The 26,436-nt window shown below is 40.2% G+C and overlaps 1 protein-coding gene across 12 annotated transcripts in view; it reads right to left on the bottom strand.

Annotated features, from left to right (window-relative positions):
- Positions 1-26,436, bottom strand: part of LOC123597470 (mediator of RNA polymerase II transcription subunit 18) — a 134,815-nt gene that overhangs the window by 60,723 nt on the left and 47,656 nt on the right. For all 12 annotated transcript variants that reach the window (XM_045476296.1, XM_045476301.1, XM_045476302.1 and 9 more), the window contains one exon: positions 14,087-14,140. In XM_045476296.1, coding sequence (XP_045332252.1) covers positions 14,087-14,140 — 54 coding nt within the window. The remainder of the gene's footprint in view (positions 1-14,086; positions 14,141-26,436) is intronic.

Raw genomic sequence — 26,436 nt, 5'->3', positions numbered from 1 at the left:
ATTTGAAACAAAGGTGAGGAAACATTTTTTAAATTAAAGATCACTTATCACTTAATAGAAAAACATAAAAATTTCAAAAACTTTAAAGACCTTTTTGTTTAATAAAAATTATACACTTTTAAATGGGAATATGCCATAAACACTGTGCTGTGTGCATTGTTCTTTATCAAAATTATTTCTCTAGGTAAATAACCAAGAAAAGTTTGAAAAAGTAGAATAATGAAGGGTATTGTTTTAGACCTTAAAACATAAGACTATAATAATAATAAGGAGGTGCATGGGTGGCTCAGTCTTAAGGTTAAGTGTCCAACTTTTGATCTCAGCACAGGTCTTGATCTCAGGGTCATGAGTTCAAGCCCTGTGCTGGGCTCTGTGCTGGGCCATGAAGCCTACTTAAGAAAAGATAATAATAACAAACAATGTACAACTGGTGTAAAAACTGACAGGTGGTTCAATAGAACAGAATGCACAGTCCAAAAATATACTTGAGATCTTACAAACCTTAACTTGCTGCAATAGCGTCATAAATCAGCAAAAAAGGGGCAGTTAATTACTTAACTTTTTTTTCTAACTTATATTTTATACACTTTGTCAAATACCAAAAGCAAATATAAATTAAATTAACTTCAATTGGGGCACCTGGGTGGCTCAGTTGGTTAAGCGTCCAACTTCAGCTCAGGTCACGATCTTGTGGTTCGTGGGTTTGAGCCCTAGGTCGGGCTCTGTGCTACCAGCTCAGAGCCTGGAGCCTACTTCAGATTCTGTGTCTCCCTCTCTCTGTGCCCTTTCCCAGTTCATGCTCTCTCTCTCTCAAAAATAAAATAAAAAAACATTAAAAAAATTTAAAAATAAATTAACTTCAATTATTAGAACTGCACTAAATCTATACAGTAAATTTAGTAATACATGGCACTAATTTTCCCACTGCTTGACACAATGCCTCTATGCCCTCCTCTCTAGCAAATTTCCAGTTGTATCACAGAGCTTATGGACTTCTTGTTACAATCATTCCTAGGTATCTCATAATTTGGGTTGTGCATGTAAAGGGCTTTTAATTCCTTTAGTCTTTTGGCATAATTTATTATATGTACATTTAAAACGATTCATTTTTGAACAATTATTTTGCATTTAGTCAGCCATTTTACTGAACTCTTTTTCAGTTGATTCTCTTGGGAGTATTTTTATGAAGAGGAAATAATATTGGCCAACAAATATATAATTAACTTTTTCATTATTGGAACTTCTGATTAGTGTTTGCCTTACTACACTAAGAACTCCCAAAATAATGTTAAATAAGGTAACAGTGGGCATTCCTGTCTTGTTCTTATTCTAGTGGACATTTCTTCAATACCTCACTGGTAAACCAGGGTGGTATTCAGAGAGCCATTTTTTTTTTTTTAATTTTTTTTTTTCAACGTTTATTCATTTTTTGGGACAGAGAGAGACAGAGCATGAACGGGGGAGGGGCAGAGAGAGAGGGAGACACAGAATCGGAAACAGGCTCTAGGCTCTGAGCCATCAGCCCAGAGCCTGATGCGGGGCTCGAACTCACGGACCGCGAGATCGTGACCTGGCTGAAGTCGGACGCTTAACCGACTGCGCCACCCAGGCGCCCCCAGAGAGCCATTTTTTAAAAAAATATTTATTTATTTTTGAGAAAGAGAGAGGGAGAGAGCACAAGCAGGGGTAGGGCAGAGAGAGAGGGAGACAGATCTGAAGGAGCTCTGCATGACGTGAGCAGACGTCAGAGCTTAACCAACTGAGCCAACCAGGCGCCCCAGAGAGTCATTCTTTATTATGTTTAAGCGTTTAAGCTGTATGTAAACATACTGCAATAGAAAAAAAAAAAAAGAACTAAAAGGATATATACAACATTCATGCTGTGGGTTGTCACTGAGCAGCAGAGGTGGGCAAAAGAAATTGTATCTAACTTTTATAAAATGTGTCTTAATGTTACCAATTTTTAAATCAATTTAGTAGGAATGTGTAGGTGCTTTTCATTTAAAAATAAACCATCAGATTCTTTTTTTTTTTTTTTAATTTTTTTTTTCAACGTTTATTTATTTTTGGGACAGAGAGAGACAGAGCATGAACGGGGGAGGGGCAGAGAGAGAGGGAGACACAGAATCGGAAACAGGCTCCAGGCTCTGAGCCATCAGCCCAGAGCCTGACGCGGGGCTCGAACTCCCGGACCGCGAGATTGTGACCTGGCTGAAGTCGGACGCTTAACCGACTGCGCCACCCAGGCGCCCCCATCAGATTCTTAATATAAGTTTTTAGCTGGAATAGTTGAATTTTATAAAAAAAAAATTTGTCATCAGAACACCTGGGTGGCTCAGTCAGTTAAGCGTCCAATTCCTGATTTTGGCTCAGATCATGGGTTGGAGCCCCAAGTCGGGCTTGACACTGACCATGCGGAGCCTGCTTGAGATTCTCTCCCTCTCTCTCTGCCTCTCCCACTCCCACTCACTCTCTCTCCCCCACCAAAATAAACTTAAAAAAAAATCCTTTAAAAAAATAAAAATTAAAAAAATAAAATAAAAAATTTTTGTCATCTCCAGAAATGAGCGTATCATTTTCCTCCTGTTTTCTGATGTACTAATATGTTATTATTTATAGATTCCTCAATATCTTTAGATCCTAAAAGAAATCCTCTTGATCATATTCCTTTAATATACTGAGAGATGTGACATATCAAATGGGGGAAAAAGCAGTTCTAAGTCAGTTTGCTAAAAATGTATAATGATACAGGTAATTGCTCTGGAAAAGATCATGGAAGCAGATACATCAGAATGGTATCAATAAATCAGTAGTTATCACTGGCACAAAAGTTTTTTCTTTATGTCACTTTGTATTTTCTAGTTTTTCTGGAAGAAATGTGTGTGGTTTTTGTAATCAGAAAAAAAATGCAATAATCATTTGTTGGATTTAATCTGCAAGTACTTTATATAAAATCTCTATAACTATATACACTGAGATGAGAGAAATGCCACTTTTATTTTTGTACTATCTTTGTCAGCTTTTAGTTATCAAGTATCAAGTTATCAAGATCTTGTTAACTTTATAATAGATGGGTGTATTTTTCTATCTTTTTTTCTGTTCTCCTGTGGTTGATACAGCATTATAATTATTTGTTTCTTCACACTATGAATGAAATTACCATTAAACCCACTGAGCTTAGACACATTTTAACATTACTTACATGACTATTAGTCTATATGGGATTTTTATATCTTGAATCACTTTGGTAAATTATATTTTTCTAGAAAATTGCTCAAGTTATCAGGTATTCAACAAAAGTGCTAAAGCAATTTAGCAGACAACAGAGAACATTTTCAGCTTTGCACCACATCCAAAAATTAATTCAAAAAGAGTCACTGGCCTAAATGGAAAACCTAGAACTGTAAGCCATCTGGAAGAAAAAAAAGAGAAATCTCTGCGACACTGGGTTAAGCAAAGATTTCTTAGAAGACAAAGAGCATTAACCATAAAAGAAAGAAACTGGATTTCATCAAATTAAAAACTTGCTAATCAGACAAGCCACAGGCTGGGAGAAAACACATGTATCACACATATATTGTAAAGAACTTGCATGTGAACCATGTAAAGAATTCTTCCAACTCATTAATAAGTCAATTTTTAAAAAGAGGGAGAAATCTTAATAGATAATTCACCGAAGATATGGATGGCACATAAACACATGACAAGTTACTCAGTTGGTCATGAGGGAACTGCATTTTAAAGCCATAATGAGAAACCACTATTAGAATTACCAAAATCCCAAACATGGACAACACTAAAGGATGGTGAGGACGTGGGGCAACAGGAAGGCTCATTCACTGCTGGTGGGAATGCAAACTAGGACAGCCACTTTGGAACACAATCTGGCAGTTTCTTATAAAACTAAACATACTTTTACCGTATGTTCCAAAAACTGTACTCCTTGGCATCTACCTAAATAACTGAAAATGTATGTCCACACAGGAACTGCACACACGTTTATAGCAGCTTTATTCATAACTGCCATAACTTGGAAGCAACCAAGAGGCCCTTCAGGAGATGAATGGATAAACTGTGGTACGTTCAAACAATGGAATAGTATTCAGCGCTAAAAAGAAAGGAGCTATCAGGCTATGAAAAGATATGGAACCTTAAATGCATATCACTAAGTGAAAAAAGTAAATCTTAAAAGGCAATGAATCCAAATATATGACACTCCGGAAAAGGTATGAAAGGAATGAACTACTGATATACTTGATAGCATGTATGAATCTCAACAGCATTATGCTAAGTGGAAAAAAACAGAAAAGGCTATGTGTCATACAATTCTGTTTATATAACATTATGGAAAAAGGGACAGAACTCAGATCTAAGTGGTTGCCAGGGGCTAAGAGTGGAGGGACGAGATTGAGATTATTTAAAAAGGTAAGCAGGGAGGGGCAGCTGGTTGGCGCAGTTAAGCGGCCAACTGCTGGCTCAGGTCATGATCTCATGGTTCCTGGGTTCAAACCCTGCATTGGAGTCTGTGTGGACAGCACAGAGGCTGCTTGGGTTTCTCTCTTGCTCTCTCTGCCCCTCCCCCACGCATACACTCTCTCAAAAATAAATAAACCTTTTTAAAAAGGTGCACAAGGAAGTTCTGTGGCGAAAGAAATACTGATTGTGACAGTGGTTATACCAACCTACATGTTTTTCAAAAACACAGGAATATATACCTAAAAAGGGTAAATTTTATTGTATGTAAATTATATCTCAATTAACCAGACATAAGTTAAAGAAGTCGGCGGGGGGGGGGGGGGGGGGGGGGATCCTAAGCAGCACCTTGTAACTGCTTAACCCAGACTGAAAGCTCCATAAGAACAGGGACCAGGGGTGCTTGGTTGGCTCAGCTGGAAGAGCATGTGACTCTTGATACTGGGTCGTGAGTTTGAACCCCACATTGGGAGTAGAGATTACTTTAAAAACAAAAAACACCAGGGATCATGTCTTATTCACGTTTATACCCTTAGTGGCTTAGATATTACAGCTATTATATATTTACTATGTGTTTGGCATCATGTTACAAACATTACAAGCATTATTTCATTTAATAATTTTAGTGTTTTGTTTTTTTAAACATTTATTTATTTTTGAGACAGAGAGAGACAGAGCATGAATGGGGGAGGGTCAGAGAGCGAGGGAGACACAGAATCCGAAACAGGCTCCAGGCTCTGAGCTGTCAGTACAGAGCCCGACGCGGGGCTCCAACTCACAGACCGTGAGATCATGACCTGAGCCGAAGTCGGACGTTTAACCTACTGAGCCACCCAGGCGCCCCTAATAATTTTAGTTTTTTAAGTATATTTAATTATCTTGAGAGGGAGAGAGAAGCCCAAGATGGCTCTGTACTGTCAGCACAGAGCCCGATGTGGAGCTCAAACACAGGAACTGTGAGATCATGACCTGAGCCAAAGTCAGACACTTAACCGACTGAGCCACCCAGGTGCTCCTAATTCATTTAAGTCTTATAGCAACTTTGTAGAAAAGGCAAAATCCATATTCTTATTTTACAGATAAATTAAAGATCAAAGGGTAACTGTATTGCCAAAGGACATAGCCAAAAAATGGCAGAACTGGGATCTGAACTCAAGTTTGTCTGATTCCAAAGCCAAGGGCTTAATTGTTAGGACATGCTGCCTTGCTGATCTTGCTCAGTATTTACTGAACAAATGAATGGATGAGGACCAAGTCAATGGTGCGGGAGTTTGATAGGATAGGCTGAATCTAGTTCATGAGAAGAATAAAATGTCTTGTATTTTAAAAGGCCACATTGTTAACATGGTTATTTTAGGCACAACAGTTAAACTGTGCATGTAAAATGACCATTATAGTATTTAATCCCCATTAACAAAACCTTTCTACTATCTTTTACCTCCTTTAAGAAATCAGTTTTATAGGGGTGCCTGGGTGGCTCAGTCAGTTAAGCATCCGACTTATGGTTTTGGTTCAGATCATGATCTCACGATTTGTGAGATCGAGCCCAGAGTCAAGCTCTGCACTATCAGTGCACAGTCCGCTGGGGATTCTCTCTCTCCCTCTCTTTCTATCCCTTCCCCGCTTGCGTGCATGTGCAGGCTCCTTCTAAATAAATAAGTAAATAAATAAATGAATATTTAAAAAATTAGTCTTATACACTTTAACACTGAGAAATATAAAGAAGAAACAAAAATGTCCTTAAAACTACAATGCAGATAAAATCTTTGTTTATGTTTTGAAAAATAAAAGTAATACAGGGGCACGTGGGCGGCTCACTTGGTCAAGCATTCAACTCTCAATTTCGACTCAGGTCATGATCTCATGATTTGTGAGTTGGAGCTCTATATCAGGTTCTACACTATTAGTGTGGAGCCTGCTTGGGATTCTCTTCCTCTCTCTCTCTCTCTCTCTGCCATTCCCCCACTCACACACTCTCTCATTCTCAAATCTTAAAAAAAAAAAAATAAAAGTAATATCGGTACATAGTTAAAAGACGCAAACCACACAGTAAGATACAAAATGGTAAGTGAAAGCCATCCTTCTCTCCTATTATTTCCTTTTAATTTTAATTTTAATTATTTTTTATATGAGAGAGTGTGCTAGCACAGGGGAGAGACAGGGGAGGAGAAAGAGAGAGAATTAAAAAAATTTTTTTTTAAATGTTTGTTTATTTTTGAGAGAGAGAGTGCAAGCAGGGGAGGAGCAGAGAGAGAGGGAGACACAATCTGAAACAGGTTCCAGGCTCTGAGCTGTCAGCACAGAGTCTGATGGGGGGGCTCGAACTCACAGACCATGAGATCATGACTTGAGCCAAAGTCAGACGCTCAACTGACTGAGCCACCCAGATGCCCCGGAAAGAGAAAGAATCTTAAGTAGGCTCTACTCTCAGCACAGAGCAAAATGCAGGGCTAAATCCCATGACCCTGGGATCATGACCTAAGCTGAAATCAAGAGTCAGAAGCTCAATCCACTGAGCCACCCTGGCATCCCTGAATTTTTATACTCATGGCCTATGCTATGTTCATTGCACATTGATAAGGGCTCAGTATGCAGAAGTAAATTCAGATGGAAATCAGTCTTCACATTTAGTCAACTCATCACACCTGTTATGATGTAGGGACCACGGAGTAGTCAGAAGGGTTGAAAAGTAGAGAAAGTATATGGGAAATAGTCCAGAATGTCAGCATTACTACTTTTCAGGCTTGCATTTCCACTATGGCTCATCTTTTTGTGGTACAGACAGAAAAAAAATAATTACATGATATCAGTGCTATTAAAGTTTACAGAAGTTGGTGTTTTGTGCTATTTCCCTGATAATTGGTTATTCTACTTTACGCAGAAAATTTAAAATCACTATAAGAAATACATACAAATATGTATTGTGTGCTTACTCTTGGGTAGTGGAACAACAGAAAGATCTTGCTCTCCTTAAGTTTACAGTCCTATCAGAAAAGGAAGATATTTAATATATATTTATAATAATGCTTTTTAAATTTTCTATTCAAAACTACAGAAAAAAAATAGAACTAATATCATTTTTGGCATAGTTTAATTCCAAAGGAATTTATCTCCTACTCCCTAAGGATCTCAAAACTAATTAAGTTCATATTTTGGTCTTCATTCTTAAGGAGGAGGGAGGAGGGTATGTGTTATTAACACATTTAGAGCTTCAAGTGGTAACAACATGACAGCATCACAAAAATGTTTTCCCATGAACTTTGGTGATTTTTTTTTTTAAGTAGGCTTCACCCCTAGCATGGAGCCCAACACAGGGCTTGAACTCACGACCTCAAGATCAAGAACTGAGCTGAGATTGAGTCGGAGGCTTAACTGACTGAGCCAACCAGAAGCCCTATTTTTTTTAAGATTTTATTTATTTATTTTTATTTATTTACTTTTGATAGAGAGCACAAGTGGGGGGAAGGACAGAGAAAGAGACAGAGGGAGACCCAGAATCATAAGCAGGCTCCAGGCTCTGAGATGTCAGTGCAGAGTCTGATGCCAGGCTCGAACTCACAAACCACAAGATCATGACCTGAGCTGAAGTCAGACATTTAACCAACCGAGCCACCCAGGTGCCCCAAGATTTTATTTATTTTTTACTTTAGCAATCTCTACACCCAGTGTGGGGTTTGAACTCACAACCCCAAAATCAAGAGTCACATACTCCACTGACCCAGCCAGCCAAGCAACCTGTTTTCCCATGAACCTTGAAGTTAAGTGCATTAGCTGTGAGCATGACTCCTTAACAAATGTCCTTGAATAGCTAGGAAAAATCCCTTTATAACATAATAGTTATTTTATAAATTCAGATACAGAAGAGGAGAAAATAAATTAATTTTATTTGTTTAGATATAGCTTTTGTTCTACTTCAACACACTGCTTCTCATATTCCCAATGTGATACAAATTTTAATCTAAAACAGATATTACCTTGTAAAACTGTTCCCAGAATACCATGCATATGAATAAAGCCTTTGCAACCAATTTCAAACTTAGGATTCATACTAACAATCTATCTCATTAAATAATTATTTCATCAAGCACATACCAAAAGAAATATTTTCAACAAATTGTGTTTACTTCTATATAAGAAAGGGTATACAGAAACTTAATAAAGTCAGAAGATTTGGGGAAGGCAATTTAGTATACAGATCCTCTCCTACCTAAAAAAAACCTTTAGGAGCTTCATATGACAGAGTTTCAGTCCCTTTTCTTTTGGCATGCTATGGGGAGAGTGGCTGGTAACCCACGAACAGTTGATAAGAGAGAAAGAAAGAAAGCAAAAACAGTAACGAGCTGTTTTTAAAAGCAGTAGGGAACGAGATATCACATAGCATAAACTGTATACACATCTTTTTTGGACCCTTCCTTCCTCTCGCACTGAATGTACAGTGTAGCCATTACTCCCCCCCCCCCCCAGTAAAAATTATTAATATACAATAATAATACTTTCATTGAATTCTACCAGGTCCCTTTGAAACTGGAGGTGAAAGAGAAAGAAATAAAATAAAGAGAATCAGGATAAAAGCTGTTTGATTCCTTATCACCTTCCCCATTCCATGACTTTGAATGTCTGTTCCCACACCAACACTGGCAGAATTCAAGAGGTCTGTTTCTTTTAAAAAAAAAAAAATTTTTTTTTTAATGTTGATTTATTTTTGAGAAAGAGAGACAGAGCATGAGCACGGGAGGGGCAGAGAGAGAGAGAGGGAGACACAGAATCCGAAGCAGGCTCCAGGCTCTGAGCTGTCAGTACAGAGCCTGACGCGGGGCTTGAACTCACAGACTGAGATTATGACCTGAGCTGAGGTCGGATGTTCAACCGACTGAGCCACCCAGGTGCCCCTCAAGAGGTGTGCTTCTTGGAAGAGATTAAACAACTGGTTTTTGAACTGAGGACACAAAAGGCAGTTGACAATGGGAAGACAGTACTAAAACCTGAGGGGAATTAGGTGACCATGTGCACAACAATGCTGAATGGAGCAAACCCCTCTGCCCTGCCCAATCCCCATCACCCCTTACCATCTGGAAATCTAGTCAGTGACAGGAAGACTCTTCTCCTACTGGTGTGGGGATTTTCCTCAACAAGAGGGACAAGAAGCTCACCCTACAGAAAGGCCCAAAGGTAATCAGCCTATGTGTTCAAAGCTTCTAATTTAAAGCTTCCCACTCTTAATCAGAAGCAGACAGCTAATTATTATGAGACATCAGAGGAAAACTCTAACATAAAACAGATCAAAACAAAGAGAGAAAAGCAACTTTAGGGGAAAAGAAACTATGCAAGGCAAAGAAAATTTGTTGAAACAAACAAACAAAAATACTATGAAAGAAACATTCCACGAATAAAAAAAAAAAAGATCTAGAAAATCAAAACATAATAGTAGAGAAGAAAATTTTAATTGAAGGTAAAGATGAAGAAGTCTTCTAGGAGGCAGAACTAAAGGAAAAAGAGGTGAAAATCAGGAAACTATTCTAGGAAGCCAAGCATTGAGAAGCAACTGGCAATCAAGAAAGAAGATGACATGGGGTTTACTAAACAAAGGAGCCAACACAGGAGAGAAGCAGAGTCCCCAAGTGAGCAGCGTTACCCAGGATGACAGCTGTGTACCACACCTAGAGAGACATCTGCCCAGACTGAAACAGTATGACTCAAGAGACAGACTGAAGGTTGTCAGCACCACGATCTCTGCTGCCATTTATCCTCTTTCAATAAAAGAACGTTTATCTTGACTAATACAATATAACAACGTTTATCTTGACAATATCTCAGTTTATCTTGACTAAATGCTGATGAATTTCTACTCAAAATACTTGGCTGCCTAACGAGCTCAGAACACTCGTTTCATCCCAGAGAAGTGTTCTTTAACCAAGTCCTGAAAGCTGTAGGTGGGTCATGGTCAACTTAGAAGAAATCACAGAGCTGCCCACTCCCTCTGACCGTCTTTCTGCCACCTGTCCAAGACTAGGTCCACACTGGAGCCCTGCCCAGTACAACCTCCAGGACAAGTCTTGACTTTGCCCAAAGTTGCTTTTCTTCCATAGAAGACTCCTTAAGCCTCAGGAAACTGAAGAAAGGATGGTCCGTTGATGCCTGGGGATCCCTGAAATCCTTCCAGCAGTCTAAGAGGTACAGCTATAGACTTAGTAATACTAAAGGATTATTTGCCTTTTTCTGGTGTTGACACTTATCCTGATGGTACAAAAACAATGGTGAGCAAAACTGCTGATACCTTAACACAAATCAAGGCAGTGGCACCAAACTGTTAATAGAACTCATGGTCTTCACCACTACATTACTGCAGTTGAAGAACAATGCCAATTTTAAGAATGTCTTTGATAAAGCAGTAAAAGTTATTAGTTTTAATAAAAACTAAATCCTTCAGTACATATCCTTCTATTATTCTGTATGAGGAAATGGGAAGTACGCATAAAACATATACTTAACGTACAACAGTTACCTTTAGGGAAAGCACTTGTGTGACTGAGTTGCCAGCTGAACTAGCCAGGTATTTTTCTTTCTTTCTTTTCTTTTTCCATAAAATACCATTTTTACTTGAAGGGTTGAATGACAAACTAGATTATTCAAGCTTAGATATTTGACAGGTATTTTCTCAAAATTGAACGAAAGTGAGCCTATCACTACAAAGAAAACTGACAGTACTTGTTGCCAGTGATGTAAGTCAGGCTTTCAAAAGAGAATGGTAATTTTGGAAGACATATCCAGAGTGAGTGTGACAGCTTCTCAATATTTAAGACTTTTACAGCGAGACCAGTGATAGTATTAACAAAGGTGATTTTAAAATATCATATAATGAAATGTGTAAATATCTGTCCACGTAGGAAAGGTCCCAGAGGCGTTAGGTCTGCTCACTGTAACTTGATGGGTCAACATCCCTCACTTTTGTTTTCAGAATACAACAAATAATTCTTTTTCAGTGCATTTGTATAACTGTTAGCTAACCTAATTATCACAAAATTCTCACCCTATCTTATAAGGACTCTACCATCTTCGAAACACACTTACTTTACATTCAGAATTCTTTTCTTTGTCAAATGGCACGGAGCAGATCATAACCCAGCAAACATTACCATATGTATGTTTTGCAAGCAAATGAGAAAATTCCATTTTTCTTTAGAATCCACATTACGAATATAAATGCTAATCAGGTTATGATTCCAAGATTTAAAGTATAAGAGGAAAAATCTCACTAGCACAGAACACCACCTTCCTTTTTCTCATGTTGGTGATCAAAAGCACATTAATTAGATGCGATTAAATTTAAGGTATGCTTAAGTTAGGTGAGGTAAGGGGGTTATAGAGAAAAACTGTTTCCAGTAAACATTCTTGGAGTTGTCAAAAGTTACTGTAGTTTGTCACATGTGCATGTTCTATACGATTTGTCACCAAGCAACCAAAATCAACTAGATTTACTAAACCGTTCATAAGGAATCCCCACCAGAATTAACTTAATAATAAAACTACAAATTTATCACTAAAGTACTGACTGCCCTCTAGTGTTCAAACTAAGGATTATGTTGATGAACTTGATGTAAGAGCCCTGCAGGGGGCCAAGGTCCTAAAAAAGCAGTTACGGACATTAAAAGGAGAGAAGAGGGGCGCCTGGGTGGCTCAGTCGGTTAAGCGTCCGACTTTGGCTCAGGTCATGATCTCACCGCTTCTGAGTTCGAGCCCCGCATCCAGCTCTGTGCTGACAGCTCAGAGCCTGGGGCCTCTTTTCAGATTCTGTGTCTTTCTCTCTCTCTCTGCCCCTCCCCTGCTCACACTCTGTCTCTCTCTCTCTCAAAAATAAATAAACATTAAAAAAATTTTTTTTTTAAAAAGCAGAAGAAATTTGGATCTTGCAAAGTTCTCAAAGCAAGACAATAGTTATTAACCTGAACTACTCACTACTTGTACCAGTAGCGCTTGTACCCAAGCGCTGATCTCAGTCATCTAGGGTAACTGGGCATGAGTAGAATATAAAGTTGGTAATATTTTTCTTATACCTCAAGTTACATTGGCATAAGAGGAGATTCAGATTTCTTCACATTTAGCAAAGAATCACAAAATGCCTGAATCAAAATCTTACTCCAGCATGCTAAGGTTAACAGTCTAAGGAAAACAGTCTCTGGTCCCTTTTTTTTTGCATATTTTAAACTCCTATTTTAAATTTTAAGTTCTTCCTAACTAGTCTTCCTAATCTGTAATATGATTTGGGGGGAGGAAGGGGTGGATACCCTAGACTATATCTCTCTTTGAAATTAGAATCAATAGGAAAACAGTAACTTACTTTTTAGTCAGAAAGGTAGATACTAAACCTTTGTGTATCTAGATTTACATTCCCTTAACCATGCTGTTAGATAAAATATCACATACATACAAACTTCACTAGAAATAGTGAACATCCTTGCCATTATGATTACTTCCATGGTATCTTTCATTGGCCAAGTACTAATGAAGAACTTCAAAGCACACTTGTTTGGAAATAGTAGCAGAACTAAACTTCCAACCAAACAGAAGAATTCATAAGTTCCTAAGTGTTCAAGATCGAGAATTTTAAACTTTTAATTTTAACTTGCCAAATGGTTCTTTGTTTTATTTGAAGTAAGTAGCATTCTAGATCAGCAGGTCTCAAAGTACAATGTAGGAAACACTGGGGATCCCTAAATAGCAAGGTTAGAATTATTATTATTATTATTATTATTTTTTTTTTTTTAAGAATGAAGGTAGATATTTTTCTTTTTTTTTTTTTTAATTTTTTTCAACGTTTATTTATTTTTGGTACAGAGAGAGACAAAGCATGAACGGGGGAGGGGCAGAGAGAGAGGGAGACACAGAATCGGAAACAGGCTCCAGGCTCTGAGCCATCAGCCCAGAGCCCGACGCGGGGCTCAAACTCACGGACCGCGAGATTGTGACCTGGCCTGAAGTCGGACGCTTAACCGACTGCGCCACCCAGGCGCCCCAAGGTTAGAATTATTTTTTAAAAATAAGACAAAGATGTTATTTGCCTTTTCACTCTCATAATCTCTCAACTGTATAGTCAATTTTCCAGAGACTACATGGTATGTGATACAGAACAGACTGCAGGAGCAGCTATGTGAATCCAGTTGTCTTCTATTAAGTCAGACATTAAAAAGACTCGCAAAAAAAGTAAAACAATCCCTCCCTTGTTGCTTTTTTTCCCCCCTTGTTTTGGGAGTTATTTTTCATTAACAATGTTATTTATGAAGCTTATGAATTTATTAAAGCTGTTATAAATGAAACAATATTTTAAAAGTTTGTACAACATAGTAAATATCAACAGTAACATATTTCACAGTAACACAGTAAATATCAATAAATATAACATAGTAAATATCAATAAATATAAGTCATGCCAACAAAGCTCTCTTGGGCCTTCAATTATATTTACAGTATAAAGGGATCCTGAGACCAAAAAGCCTGAGAGCCATTAAGCTACAGAGCAGCATACTGAACATGAAAAAAATTAATTTACAGAGGTTTAATGGAGGTGAGGATAAAACACAAATATCGTTTACTAAGAAAAATGTTAAATGATACTCACCAAATGGATCTTCCATGCCACTATTAACCACTTTAGGGAGGTGAGGTATAGTTTCTAAAGAGAGAAAAAGGTAAATGATATACTTTAAAACATAAAATCCACCACCTTTTATGTTTTTTTTTTTTTAAACACCCAATTCAGTAACAGTGATTATAGTTTATTTATTTATTTATTTATTTATTTAATTAATTAAATTTTTTTTTTTCAACATTTATTTATTTTTGGGACAGAGAGAGACAGAGCATGAACGGGGGAGGGGCAGAGAGAGAGGGAGACACAGAATCGGAAACAGGCTCCAGGCTCCGAGCCATCAGCCCAGAGCCCGACGCGGGGCTCGAACTCACGGACCGCAAGATCATGACCTGGCTGAAGTCGGACGCTTAACCGACTGCGCCACCCAGGCGCCCCAACAGTGATTATAGTTTAAAAGTGGAACACTATAGGAGTGCCTTGGTGGCTCAGTCAGTTAAGCGTCCAATTCTTGATTTTGGCTCAGTCATGATCTCACAGTTGGTGGGATTGAGCCCCGCTGGCGTCAGGCTCTGCACTGAGAGCACGGAGGCTGCTTGGAATTTTCTTTCTCTGCCTTTTCTGTGCCCACATGCACGCACATGCACTCTCTCTCTCTCAAAATAAAATAAACATTAAGGCTGGAACATTATAGAAATGTATAATGTATTAAGTGAGAACATTACCAACTGGGGTTTATTTTAAGACAGCTGAGATACAGATACATAGTATAAAAATATCATAAAACATTTAAGGCCAATATAAGTTTATTTATTCATTTTGAGAGACACAGAGACAGAGACACAGTGTGTGTGAGTGCACGCACAAGTGGAGGGGGGGGGGGAGACAGGGAGAGAGAATCCGAAGTAGGCTCTGCATGATCAGCGTGGAGACCAATGCAGGGCTCAAACTCACGAACCACAAGATCATGACTTGAGCTGAAGTTGATGCTTAACCAACTGAACCACCCAGATGCCCCTAATTTTCATTTTAAAATATATTATTCTCAGTTTACTCAAGTAAGTTACCTTTCCAGCCCCCATCTTGAATTTACTACAGTGTAAGGAAAAAGGATAGTTCTTATGTAAAAACACATACCCCCCCAACCCACCCCAGACACCCAGTAAAACTCACATAAACATCTGAGAAAGGGTATCCATGATATCTTAGAAAGAATTGATTTTGCCTAAAGAAAGTACGAGTTATTTCAAATGCAGTAAGTTTTAAGTCTAGGATGTCCAAGTATGAAAATAAAACAACGTTTTGAAAGAAATCTGACTGAGTATAGATACCCAATCTCCTTTACCCTTAATTAAGACAAGGATCAATCTGCCCAATCTCACTTCCTATCTCTTTTGTGGTTTTGATCCCAAGGGCATTCCCTAATAAACAGTCTGAATGAATACTAAACTCCCAATTCAGAGTCTGCTTTTCAGAGAACACAACCTACCAACAGCTGGTGTCGGAGTGACCTGAGAAAACTGGGAGTATGGAAGGGTTTTGGAGTTGAATTGCTCACAGCCTAGATGGCAGTGAGGACCCCACTGCTGGTGGTAGGTCTAACACAGATAATCCCTGGTAAAAGGTGCTGGTCCAATTCTTAAACTTTCACCAGTGGTAAACAGTGGTGGTCTATCTGTGGAAGGGAATGCTCTAGCTGACTGAATGTATCAGGCATTTGAACAGCAAAGGGAAAACAATAACTATAATGACAACTGAATTGAATGGCTATTGCTAAACTCAGTAAACAAAAAACGAAGAGTGAATTAACAGTCAGTTGAAAGTCAAATATGAAAGCCACAAGCCTTATTGGTAAACTCTACTCTGTGGCAGCAGGACAGAAAAAGCTGAAGACCCGTGGCAGGAGTTATTCAAAATAGGCCAGCTCTGAAGGTTAATGCTCAGCCAAGAGAGGTATGTTATGCCAAGGTCAGGTCCCTGATTGGGGAAAAAATGAGACCCTAATACATGGGAGGGAGATAACTGGATTAATGTCCCTTCCAAAATCTCAAATGTCCAAATACACCGTAACCTCCTGAGACTACAAAAGTGGCCCAACCTCCCCACAAGAACCAGCATTCACCTCTCACTTGAAAATAGTGCAGAGGTCTCCACATCTTGCTCAGTAAAACAATGCCCCCCTCAGGATCTGCCACCTCCTGGCTCGTGTAAGTCACAACATAACCGAGCCCACAAGTGCTATTTCTGATAGATCAGAAAGGAATTATAACCAAAGGTAGTTGCAAGACTTAGCAAAGCATGTATGGCAGGGGCCAGGGGAGTAAAACAGTGACTGAATTCTGAGGATGCCTGAACATGAGGATCAGAACATAAGACTGACAAGGAAGAGGTTATCTATTACTCTCTGGAAATATGGTATTTACCACCCTGGCAAAAACCTCAGGATATGATGTGAACTTACCACCAGGAAGGTTGCTAAAACTGGAAATGTGATGGCCCATGCTAAGTACCAACACCAAAACTACAACGGCAGACAGTGGAGGAAGGAATCAAAGGTTCATGGAAGTAGGCATGCTGAAGTAGGTCAGAAAACCCATCAAATTATTATGTTCCTTGGAATGGCCAGGGGGATGCCATAAAGAAGGTGCTGGTGAGATGGGCTCCAGTGTCATTAGGAAGTTTAATAGCTGGTCTCCTGCACAGGAGAGGTTGTTAACAAAACTAACCCCACTGATAGCAATGGTGATGGCAGGAGCTTAAAACAAAGGAACCCAGACCCTGGTACTTAACTGTTAAAAGCCAGAGGGACACAATTACCATACAGACCAGCAAAGTCAGAGTGGCAGTCAAAGGGTCCTGACTCAGATTTATGGAGATAGTTAATGGAACATGATGTCACTAGAAGCAAAATAGACAAACTGCCAATAAGAGCACTTCTCTATTTGAAACATCAAAAGAAATTAAGGATGGAAGGTCAGGATGCTGAGGGTAGTTACCCCACTAAAAAATCAGAATCCCTGGGGCGCCTGGGCAGCGCATTCAGTTAAGCATCTGACTCTTGATTTCAGCTCAGGTCATGATCTCACAGTTCATGAGATGGAGCCCCACATCAGGCTAACAGCACGGAGCCTGCTTGGGATTCTCTCTCTCTCCCTCTTTCTCTGCCCCTCCCCGACTGGTTCTGTGTGTGTCTCTCTCTCAAAATCAATAAGTACACTTTATTTATTTTTTTTTTCCTTTTAAAAAATTTTTTTTTTTTCAACGTTTATTTATTTTTGGGACAGAGAGAGACAGAGCATGAACAGGGGAGGGGCAGAGAGAGAGGGAGACACAGAATCGGAAACAGGCTCCAGGCTCTGAGCCATCAGCCCAGAGCCCGACGCGGGGCTCGAACTCACGGACCGCGAGATCGTGACCTGGCTGAAGTCGGACGCTTAACCGACTGCGCCACCCAGGCGCCCCACAATAAGTACACTTTAAAAGAATAATCAGAGGGGCACCTGGGTGGCTCAGTTGGTTAAACAGCCAACCCTTGGTTTCAGCTCAGGTCATGATCTCATGGTTCATGGGATCAAGCCCCACGTAGGGCTCTGTGCTGACAGTGCAGAGCCTGATTGGGATTCTCACTTAAAGGACTATGTCAATTTTCCCCTCTCTTGCATAATACAGTCCTAAGAGACATAGATCATCCGGACTTCTTGCAGGACATCACAGTGACCACTATATTAATAACATCTTGCTAACTGGGCCAGATGAGCAAGAGGCAGATAAGCACACTGATGGCCTAGTCAGGAAACATGCATTCCAGACAAGTGAGAGATAAATATCTCAAAGGTTCAGGAACCCATTACATCAGTAAAATCTTTAGTAGTCAGGACTTGACAAGACATGCCATTCAAGTAAAGTCATCCAAGTAAATGATTGCATCTTGCATCGCCCACCAGTAAGAGGGAAGCACAACACCTGAGAATACTGCTCTGGCTTCTAAACCAGGTGACACAAAAAGGCGCATTTGGAGAATAGCTCAAAATAAGAGAGGACTGCAGGCCTGGGTGGTGATACAAACAACCTGGCCGATCCTATGGTATTACAGCAAGCCCCAGTGGGAGAATCACTACACAGACCACTGGGGTTCTGGAGCAAGCCCATGCCACTTGTAGGAGAAAATCATATGCCTTCTGCACAACTCCTGGCATGATATACTATGTCCTAGTAGATATGGAGCACCCGACCATAGGACACCAAGTGACCGTTTACTTAGAAGCATCCATCATGACCTAGGTTCTATGAAACACACCAAGCTGTAACGTCGGGTGTACCCAGTAACAATACAGCATAAGATGAAAGTGATACAACCAAGAGCAAGCACAAATAGGACCCACAAGCTTGAGCAGAGAGCCCAAATCATCATATCATCCACCACTGTTGTACAAGAATATCCCTCAGCATATACCTTTCTGGACATATAGGAGGCCCTATAGCCAGCTAACAGAGAAAAAAAACTTCACATTTTTCATAGATAGCTGTATGCGGATACGAGTCAAAAATGAACAGGCACAGCCCCACTCCAGGGGTGGCACGGAAAGACAGTGGTAAAGGAAAACCCTCCCAATGGACAGAGCTTTAAGCAGTACACTTGACTGTCTACTTTGTGTAGACAAAGAAGTGGTGTGATAGTTCACAGGAAAGTGTCCTAACATGCTGGTCAGGCGGCATAAAAGTGGAAAGACTGGCATATTGGGGCAAGGAGGTCTTAGGGTAGAGGCATGCAGGAGGGCATAGGAGTGGATACAACATGTTAAGACCTTTGTACGACATGTTAACATTCATCAGAGAACATCTGCCGTGGAAGAAGCACTAAACAACCAAACAGACAATGACTCAACTAATTTGTCAGCCATCTTTTGTCATGGCCTCCCATGTTATGCTCCAGTTACTGATGCCGCAAAAAGTCCAAATGGCCAGCCACAGAGGCAAACACTAAGCTCCAATATGGCACCACCTTTTAAGGAAACCAATAGGCCACATGATGGCAAGTTGACTGACTATATTTGGCCCCTTCCACCATGAAAAGGTGAGCAATTTATTCCAAAAGGAATAAGGACATATTCTGGGTAGAGGTTTGCCTTTCCTGCCCAAAGGAACATCACTACCTGAGAGTTCAGGAAAATTGTAATCTATCAGTAAGCATCATCCCACACAATATCATGTCATCACATTAAGTGCAGGATAGGGCCCAGGACCATGAGATCCACTGGCGGTATCATACAATAGCATCATCTAAAAGCTCCTACCTTAAAGACCACTGAAATGGCCTGAAGGCAAAGCTGAAGAATCAACTCAATGTAATATGTTATGAGATCAAAGTGCCACCCTCCAGGATGCAACATATGCACCAAGTCAAAGACCTTTACATGCTATGTCTTCAATAGGAAAAATACATGGATACAGGAAAATGGTAGGTAGAAACATGATACCCTGTTTGTCACCAAATCCCAAAGGCTCACCTGGAGAATGTGTGTGTCCTATCCCTGCAACTCTAAAGATATTCATCATCAAAAAAGAACACTTCCATAGGAGACAAAAAAATCCCAATAGACTATTAGCTATGGGTGCCACCTGGGCATTTTGGAGTTCTTATATCTAGGGATAGTAGGCAAAGAAGAGGAATTACCACCTTGGCAGGGATAACTGATCCTTATTATCAGAAAGAAGTAGGGCTGCTGTTCCACAAGGGGACAGTGACAATATATCTGAAACCCAGATGATCCACTTGGGTGCCCACTGGTACTCACTTTCCCAATTCTGAATGCACAGTAAACAGACAAATTGGATACTCTGGCCTAAGAAACGCATGGTAGCTAGTTGTTCAGATCCTTCAAGAATGAAGGTCTGGGTCACGCTACCAAGCAAGACATCCAGACTGGTGAGATGGCAGCAGAAGACAAGGGGAATCTGAAATGGAGAGTGGAGGGAGGTAATAATTACCAGTTGTAATGTTGAGACCAGTTACAGCAGCAGGAGATATAGTTCACCACACCAACTTCCCTCTTCTAAGCATCCCCCAGATAGAAGAGAGGCCCACCAGTATTCTGGAGGAGCTATTCTCTCAACATGTATAAACAAGTAGATGACAGGAACAAAAACGAAGACACAAAATTCCAAAACTTACCAGATGCAGCTAAAGGAGTGCTTAGAGAGAAATGTATAGCTGTAAACACCTACAATAAAAAGGGAAGAAAGAGGGTTGTCTGGGTGACTCAGTCGATTAAGTGTCTGACTTTGGCTCAGGTTATCATCTGGCAGTTCATGGGTTCGTGCCCCGTGTTGGGCTATGTGTTGATGGCAAGGAGCGTATTTGGGATTCTCTCTCTCTCTCTCTCTCTCTCTCTCAAATAAATAAACATTTAAAAAATGTTAAAAAAGTAAAATTAAGAAGAAAGATCTCTAATCAACAACCTAACCTTTTACCATAAGATACTGGGAAAAAAGTAAACAATATGGATTAGAGCAGAAATTAGAGAAATAGAAAACACAAAAATTAACTCAAAATAAATTAAAGACCTAAATGTATAAAACTATAAAACTCTTAGGAGAAAAGATAGGTCTAAGCTTACGACCTTTAGTTAGGCAATTAAGTTTCTTAGATACGATACCAGAACCACAAGCAACAAAAGAAAAAGTAGATAAACTTTACATCGTCAAAATTAAAAACAGAAAATAAGTGTCAAGAGGATTTGGAGAATTATGTACTGTAACACAAAATGGTGCGGCCATTGTGAAAACAGTATGGCAGTTCCTAAAAAATTTTTCAAAAAAAATTATCACATGATCCTGGAATTCTACTACTGAGTATACACCCTGAAGAATTCAAAGCAGGGACTCAAACAGATACTTATACACCCGTGTTCACAGTAGCACTACTAACAGCCAAAAGGTAGAAACATCCAAAATATTCATCAACAGATGAATGAATAAATAAAATGTGGTATATATTATTCAGCCTTAACAAGGAATGGAAGTCTGACATGCATTACAACACCGATGAGTCTTTAAAAATTTTTTTAAACGTTTATTTATTTTTGAGAGACAGAGAGACAGAATGTGAGTGGGAGAGGGGCAGAGAGAGAAAGAGACACAGAATCTGAAGCAGGCTCCAGGCTCAGAGCAGTCAGCACAGAGCCTGACACAGGCTTTGAACCCACAAACCGTAAGATCATGATCTGAGCCGAAGTCCAATGCTTAATGGACTGAGCCTCCTAGCCTCCCCACAACATAGATGAATCTTGAGACGTTATGCTAAATGAAATAAGCCAAATCCAAAAGGAAGACATTGTAGGATCCCACTTTACCTAGAGCCGTCAAATTCAGAGACAGAAAGTCAGATGGTGTTTCCGGGGGCTGGCAGGAGGGGAGAATGAGGAATCATCATTAATGGATATAGAGTTTCAGTTTGGTAAGATGAAAAATTTCTGAAGATAGAGGGTGGTAATGGTTGTAGAACAATATGTCACTGACAATACTCTCAAGAAATGCTTAAATGGTAAACTTCATAGTGTATATTTTACTGCAATTAAAAAAAAAAAAACCCAAAAAAGAGGGACGCCCAGGTGGCTCAGTCAGTAAAGCATTCAACTAACCAACTCTCGATTTCGGCTCAGGTTATGATCTCACACTTCATGAGATCAAGCCCTGCGTCTACTGTGGGCACAGAGTTTGCTTGGGATTATCTGTCTCCCTCTCTCTCTGCCTCTTTCCTGCTTGAGTGCTCTCTCTCTCTCCCTCCCTCCCTCAAAATAAATAAACATTAAGGAAAGGTTTAAAAAACAAAACAAAAAACAAAACTAGCTGAACCTTGGTAAGGTTCCAGTGATCATTAAGATGGCATTTCAACTGACTTTCATTTCCCTCTCTTCAGGTTTGTGTTAGCCTTGAAAATGAAGAACTCCATAACTACAGTAGCTATGAAAACCACAGCCTAGCAGCTACTGGCAAAGATACAACAAACGTGGAGCTCCCTCAAAGCCCCATCCTCAGAGAGCTGTTACTATGTGATCGGACTAACAGCACCAAGAAAGTCCAAGCTCCTTATCTTTATTTGACCTCACTCAGAGCCTGCTCCATGTGAACAGCCCTATCCTGAGGGCATTTTTCAAAACCCGTCAGTGACAGTGGTTTAACATCCCAACAGCCCAAGGCAGTGATACCAGCTGGAGGCTAACACTGAACAAAAAAACCCATAAATGTTCAGGAATGACATGTCTGTAAGGGACTCTGGAAAGCTCTGACATATTCCTGGGTATCTAGAAGGGCACATGCATTTACAGGCTGTGCACAAACCCAGGAAAGGCATGAGAGGAGGCCCTGATCTCTTACCTGCGGTTGACCTTGAAATTCTGTGCAAGCAGGAAGTGATGGCTAAGGGAAGGTTGTAAACTACCTGCAGGGAGTATTGAAGATAGTATACTCCAACATACAGACACAGCACCTTTGGCAAAGGGTGGGTAATTTATTGGTTCAAGACACTTAAGGAAATCTCTGTCTAATCATTGGCTAACTACTAAACCAACTAAGCAGAGACTGCAAAGGCCATACCCAATAAAGCATACAGGCTCTATACATACTTAGTCCAGGAAAGTCACTAAATAAACAGCAATAAGAAACCCACAGGAGGGAGGGGAGAATCTGATTTTCAAACTTGCCACATTATTTTAAATGGCTCCGTTTTCAGAAAAAATTATGAGTCACCCAAACAGGAAAGTATGGTCTATATACAGGGGGAAAAAAGCAGTCAACAAAACTATCTGAAGAGGCCTAGGTGTTGAGAGAGAGTGTGCGTGGGCAAGCCAGCGGAGGGAGGAGTAGAGAGAGAGGGAGACACAGAATCTGAAGCAGGCTCCAGGCTCTGAGCAGTCGGCACAGAGCCTGACACTGGCCTTGAACCCACGAACCATGAGATCATGACCTGAGCTGAAGTCGGACACGCAACCAACTGAGCCACCCAGGCACCCCTAGACTGTTTTAAAGTAACATGTGAATTATAATCCCCAGAGCAACCACTAAAAAAAGACTAGCTAGGAAGTCAAATTAGTTGAGTATTAATCTTCCAATAACAAGTATAAAAGGAATTAGAGAGAATAAGGGATTAATACTGGCTACAGTCATTAGAAGCCTGAATGCAGTGTGTTCATTTGTGTAAACAAAGCTCCATTCAAACCCTCATGCTAACAGACCTGAGGTCAGCACTTTGTCTCAGATGTATGTGGCACTGAATAAATGTCTGATACATAAGTGGAATGGCAATAATAACTAAGAATCAAAAATCTGAAAATGCTTAGTAAATACAACAGGATTTGCTGGCAGATTGAGAAGACAGGATTCATACTATCTCAACTGCTAAACACGTTATCACTAGATGATCAGGGTGATGATCCTGGGTTACCTAACAGAAAGTTTCAATTAACAAAACACCTCTGTCCTTAGAGAGTCACAAACAGAAGGGTATCTTGCTAAAAGAATCCTGAGTAGTCTTCGTAGAAGAGACTACTTTGTGTCTCCACCTAACTGGATGCTTGTGCTACAAATATTCCCGTGGTTTCTATAACCACCCATAGGCAGATGATGCCCACACCTATACATATGCTCAGTCCAGATCTCTCTCAAATGCTCAGGTAAAAGCCAAAACACTTTCAACAGTTTATAACACCCTATGACCATGCTCACATGACCCCATCATGTTCAACTCGTCTCTCCCTCCCTCATTAAGCTTCAGGCCGGTGAGCCTCCTTACTGTTTCTTGAACCTGCCAGGCATGCTCAGGGCCTTTGCACTTGCTCTCCCTGGAATGCTCGTCCTCCAGATATTCATTCCGCAATTCTTTTAGATCTCTACTAAAATGTTGCCTTCCTAGTGAAGCCTTCATTACCCTACTTTAAATTGAGATCATCAGCATCACCCTACCCCTCCTTTGTCTCTATTCTCAGCTTTGTATTTTTCAAGAGTACTTATCTTCTACCATATGCTATAAATGTACTTTTATTGTGTTTATCATCTCCTCTCATTAAATTATGAGTTCTTCCAGGACACATATTTTACCTATTTTTGTTCACTGCTCACTCTAACACTGTTCACTCTAACATCTAGAAAGTTGCCTGGAAAATAACAAGTATACAATAACAACTATTTTTTAAATGAATGAGCTCCAGGGGTGTCTGGGTGGCTCAGTCAGTTAAGGGGCCAACTTCAGCTCAGGTCATGATCTCACCGTTCATGGGTTCGAGCCCTGAGTCGGGCCCTGTGCTGCCAGCTTAGAGCCTGGAGCCTGCTTCGGATTCTGTGTCTCCCTCTCTCTCGGCTCCTCCCCTGCTCGCACTCTCTCTCTCTCAAAAATAAATAAACATTAAAAAAAAATTTTTTTTTATTAGCTCCAAATTCACATGTCCAACTCACTGAACATCTCCAACTTAGATATCCACGAACCTCCATTCAACATACACAAAACAATTCATTATCTACCTCATTCATCCTTACTCCTTACTCTTCGTGCAAGTTTCCTAGCTCACCGCCTACTTGCTCAAACCAGAAATCTCATCCTCCAAATCACGAGTCATTTCCAAAACATATCTCACATCCAACCCTCTCTTCATCGCCTGAAGACACAATAGAATCCAAAATATTCTCGCTGCCTCTCACAGCCCCAGTAATTGTTAAGTGTTTTCTAAACTGGGGTCTATGGAATTCTTAAGAGCCTTTGTTTCCCCTCCTACTTCAACTGAGGTAGTCCCTGCAGGAACCTCCTCCCTTCTTCCTCTATGTGTTGCAGAGTCCTAAGATCTGGCCCTTGAATCTTGTCTCTTCCCAATCTTCACTCTCTCCCTCCCTGGAACATCATCAGCATTTTGGCCGGGTCAGTTCCTTAGTGAGTACTGTTTTACACTCTGCAGGACATTTAGCAACCCTCACTTAGTATCCCTTACCCCAGCCCCCCACATTAAATGCCCACAGCCTCCCCAATTATGACATGCAAAACCAGCCCCCTACAATTCTAAACGCTCCTGGAGGAGTAACACCCCAAATATGAACCCCGACTAATCATCTCATCCAGTTCTATAGTTTAAAATACAATATATACACTGATAACTTCCAAATTCATATTTCCAGACTGAATCTCTCTCCTGAACTTCAAACTGGCATATCCACAGCCCATATAATATCTTTATTTGGAAATCTAAGAAGTTTCTCAAACACAGTATATTAAAAAAACAACAAAAACAAGAAAAAAACCCTCTTGATTGCCCACTCCCAACTTGCTCTTCCTCCAGTGTCCCCTATTCAATAGTAGGGCAACAGATGTAGAACACTCACAAAAAAAACAAAAACAAAAACAAAAACAAAACCCAAACCCAAAAAACAAAATAGAGTTGGCAAGCGTGTTAGCTGCTATTTTGGATCATCATTTCAGTAAAGAGGCAACTTAAGTTTTCCAGTGGCTCAGGACAAAAACTTTAGTGTCATGATTGACTCTTCTCTTTCTCTTACACTCACACCTAAATCATCACCAAATTTTATGCCTCTGCCTACAAAATACATCCATAATCTAAACACTTCTCACCAGCCAACACCAAGCTATGGCCACATCTTGCCTAGACTGGTGTGTCAACTCCCTAATCAACCTTTTTTCTTCCACTCAGGCTCCTATATTGTATTGTCCTCAGAGTGGTCCGGGTGATTCTTTAAAAAAATAAAGTTGGGGGGGGGGGGCGCCTGGGTGGGTGAATCAGTCGTGTGAGCATCTGACTCTTGATTTTGGCTCAAGTCATGATCCCAGGGTCGTGCAATCAAGCCCCGCGTTGGGCTCCACGCTGAGTGTGGAGCCTGTTTAAGATTCTCTCTCTCCTGGGGCACCTGGGTGGCTCAGTCGGTTGGGCGTCTGACTTTGGCTCAGGTCATGATCTCACAGTCCGTGAGTTCGAGCCCCGCGTTTGGCTCTGTGCTGACAGCTCAGAGCCTGGAGCCTGCTTCCGATTCTGTGTCTCCCTCTCTCTCTGCTCCTCCCCTGCTCATGCTGTCTCTCTCTGTCTCAAAAATAAATAAAAACATTAAAAAAAAAAAAAAAAAAGATCCTCTCTCTCCCTCTGCTCTCTCTCTAAAAAAAAAAAAAAAAAAAAAAAAAAAAAAGGAGATCGTGTCTCCCTACGGCATCTGAAGTTATTTCCAAATTTCTTACCATGGCCTTTGAGATCCTACATAACCTAACCCATTTACATACGCATAGACTTCACTTCCTATCACTCTCTTGCTTGCTCTGTTTCTGCCACACTAACCCTGTGAGTAACTGAACAAGCACATTCTTATCCCAGGGCTTTGCAGGTACGGTTCAA

Source organism: Leopardus geoffroyi, chromosome C1 (assembly GCF_018350155.1).
Source record: "Leopardus geoffroyi isolate Oge1 chromosome C1, O.geoffroyi_Oge1_pat1.0, whole genome shotgun sequence".
Taxonomy (NCBI): Eukaryota; Metazoa; Chordata; class Mammalia; order Carnivora; family Felidae; genus Leopardus; species Leopardus geoffroyi.
Note: the sequence above shows the minus strand (reverse complement) of the source record. Positions and strands in the feature narration are given on the sequence as shown.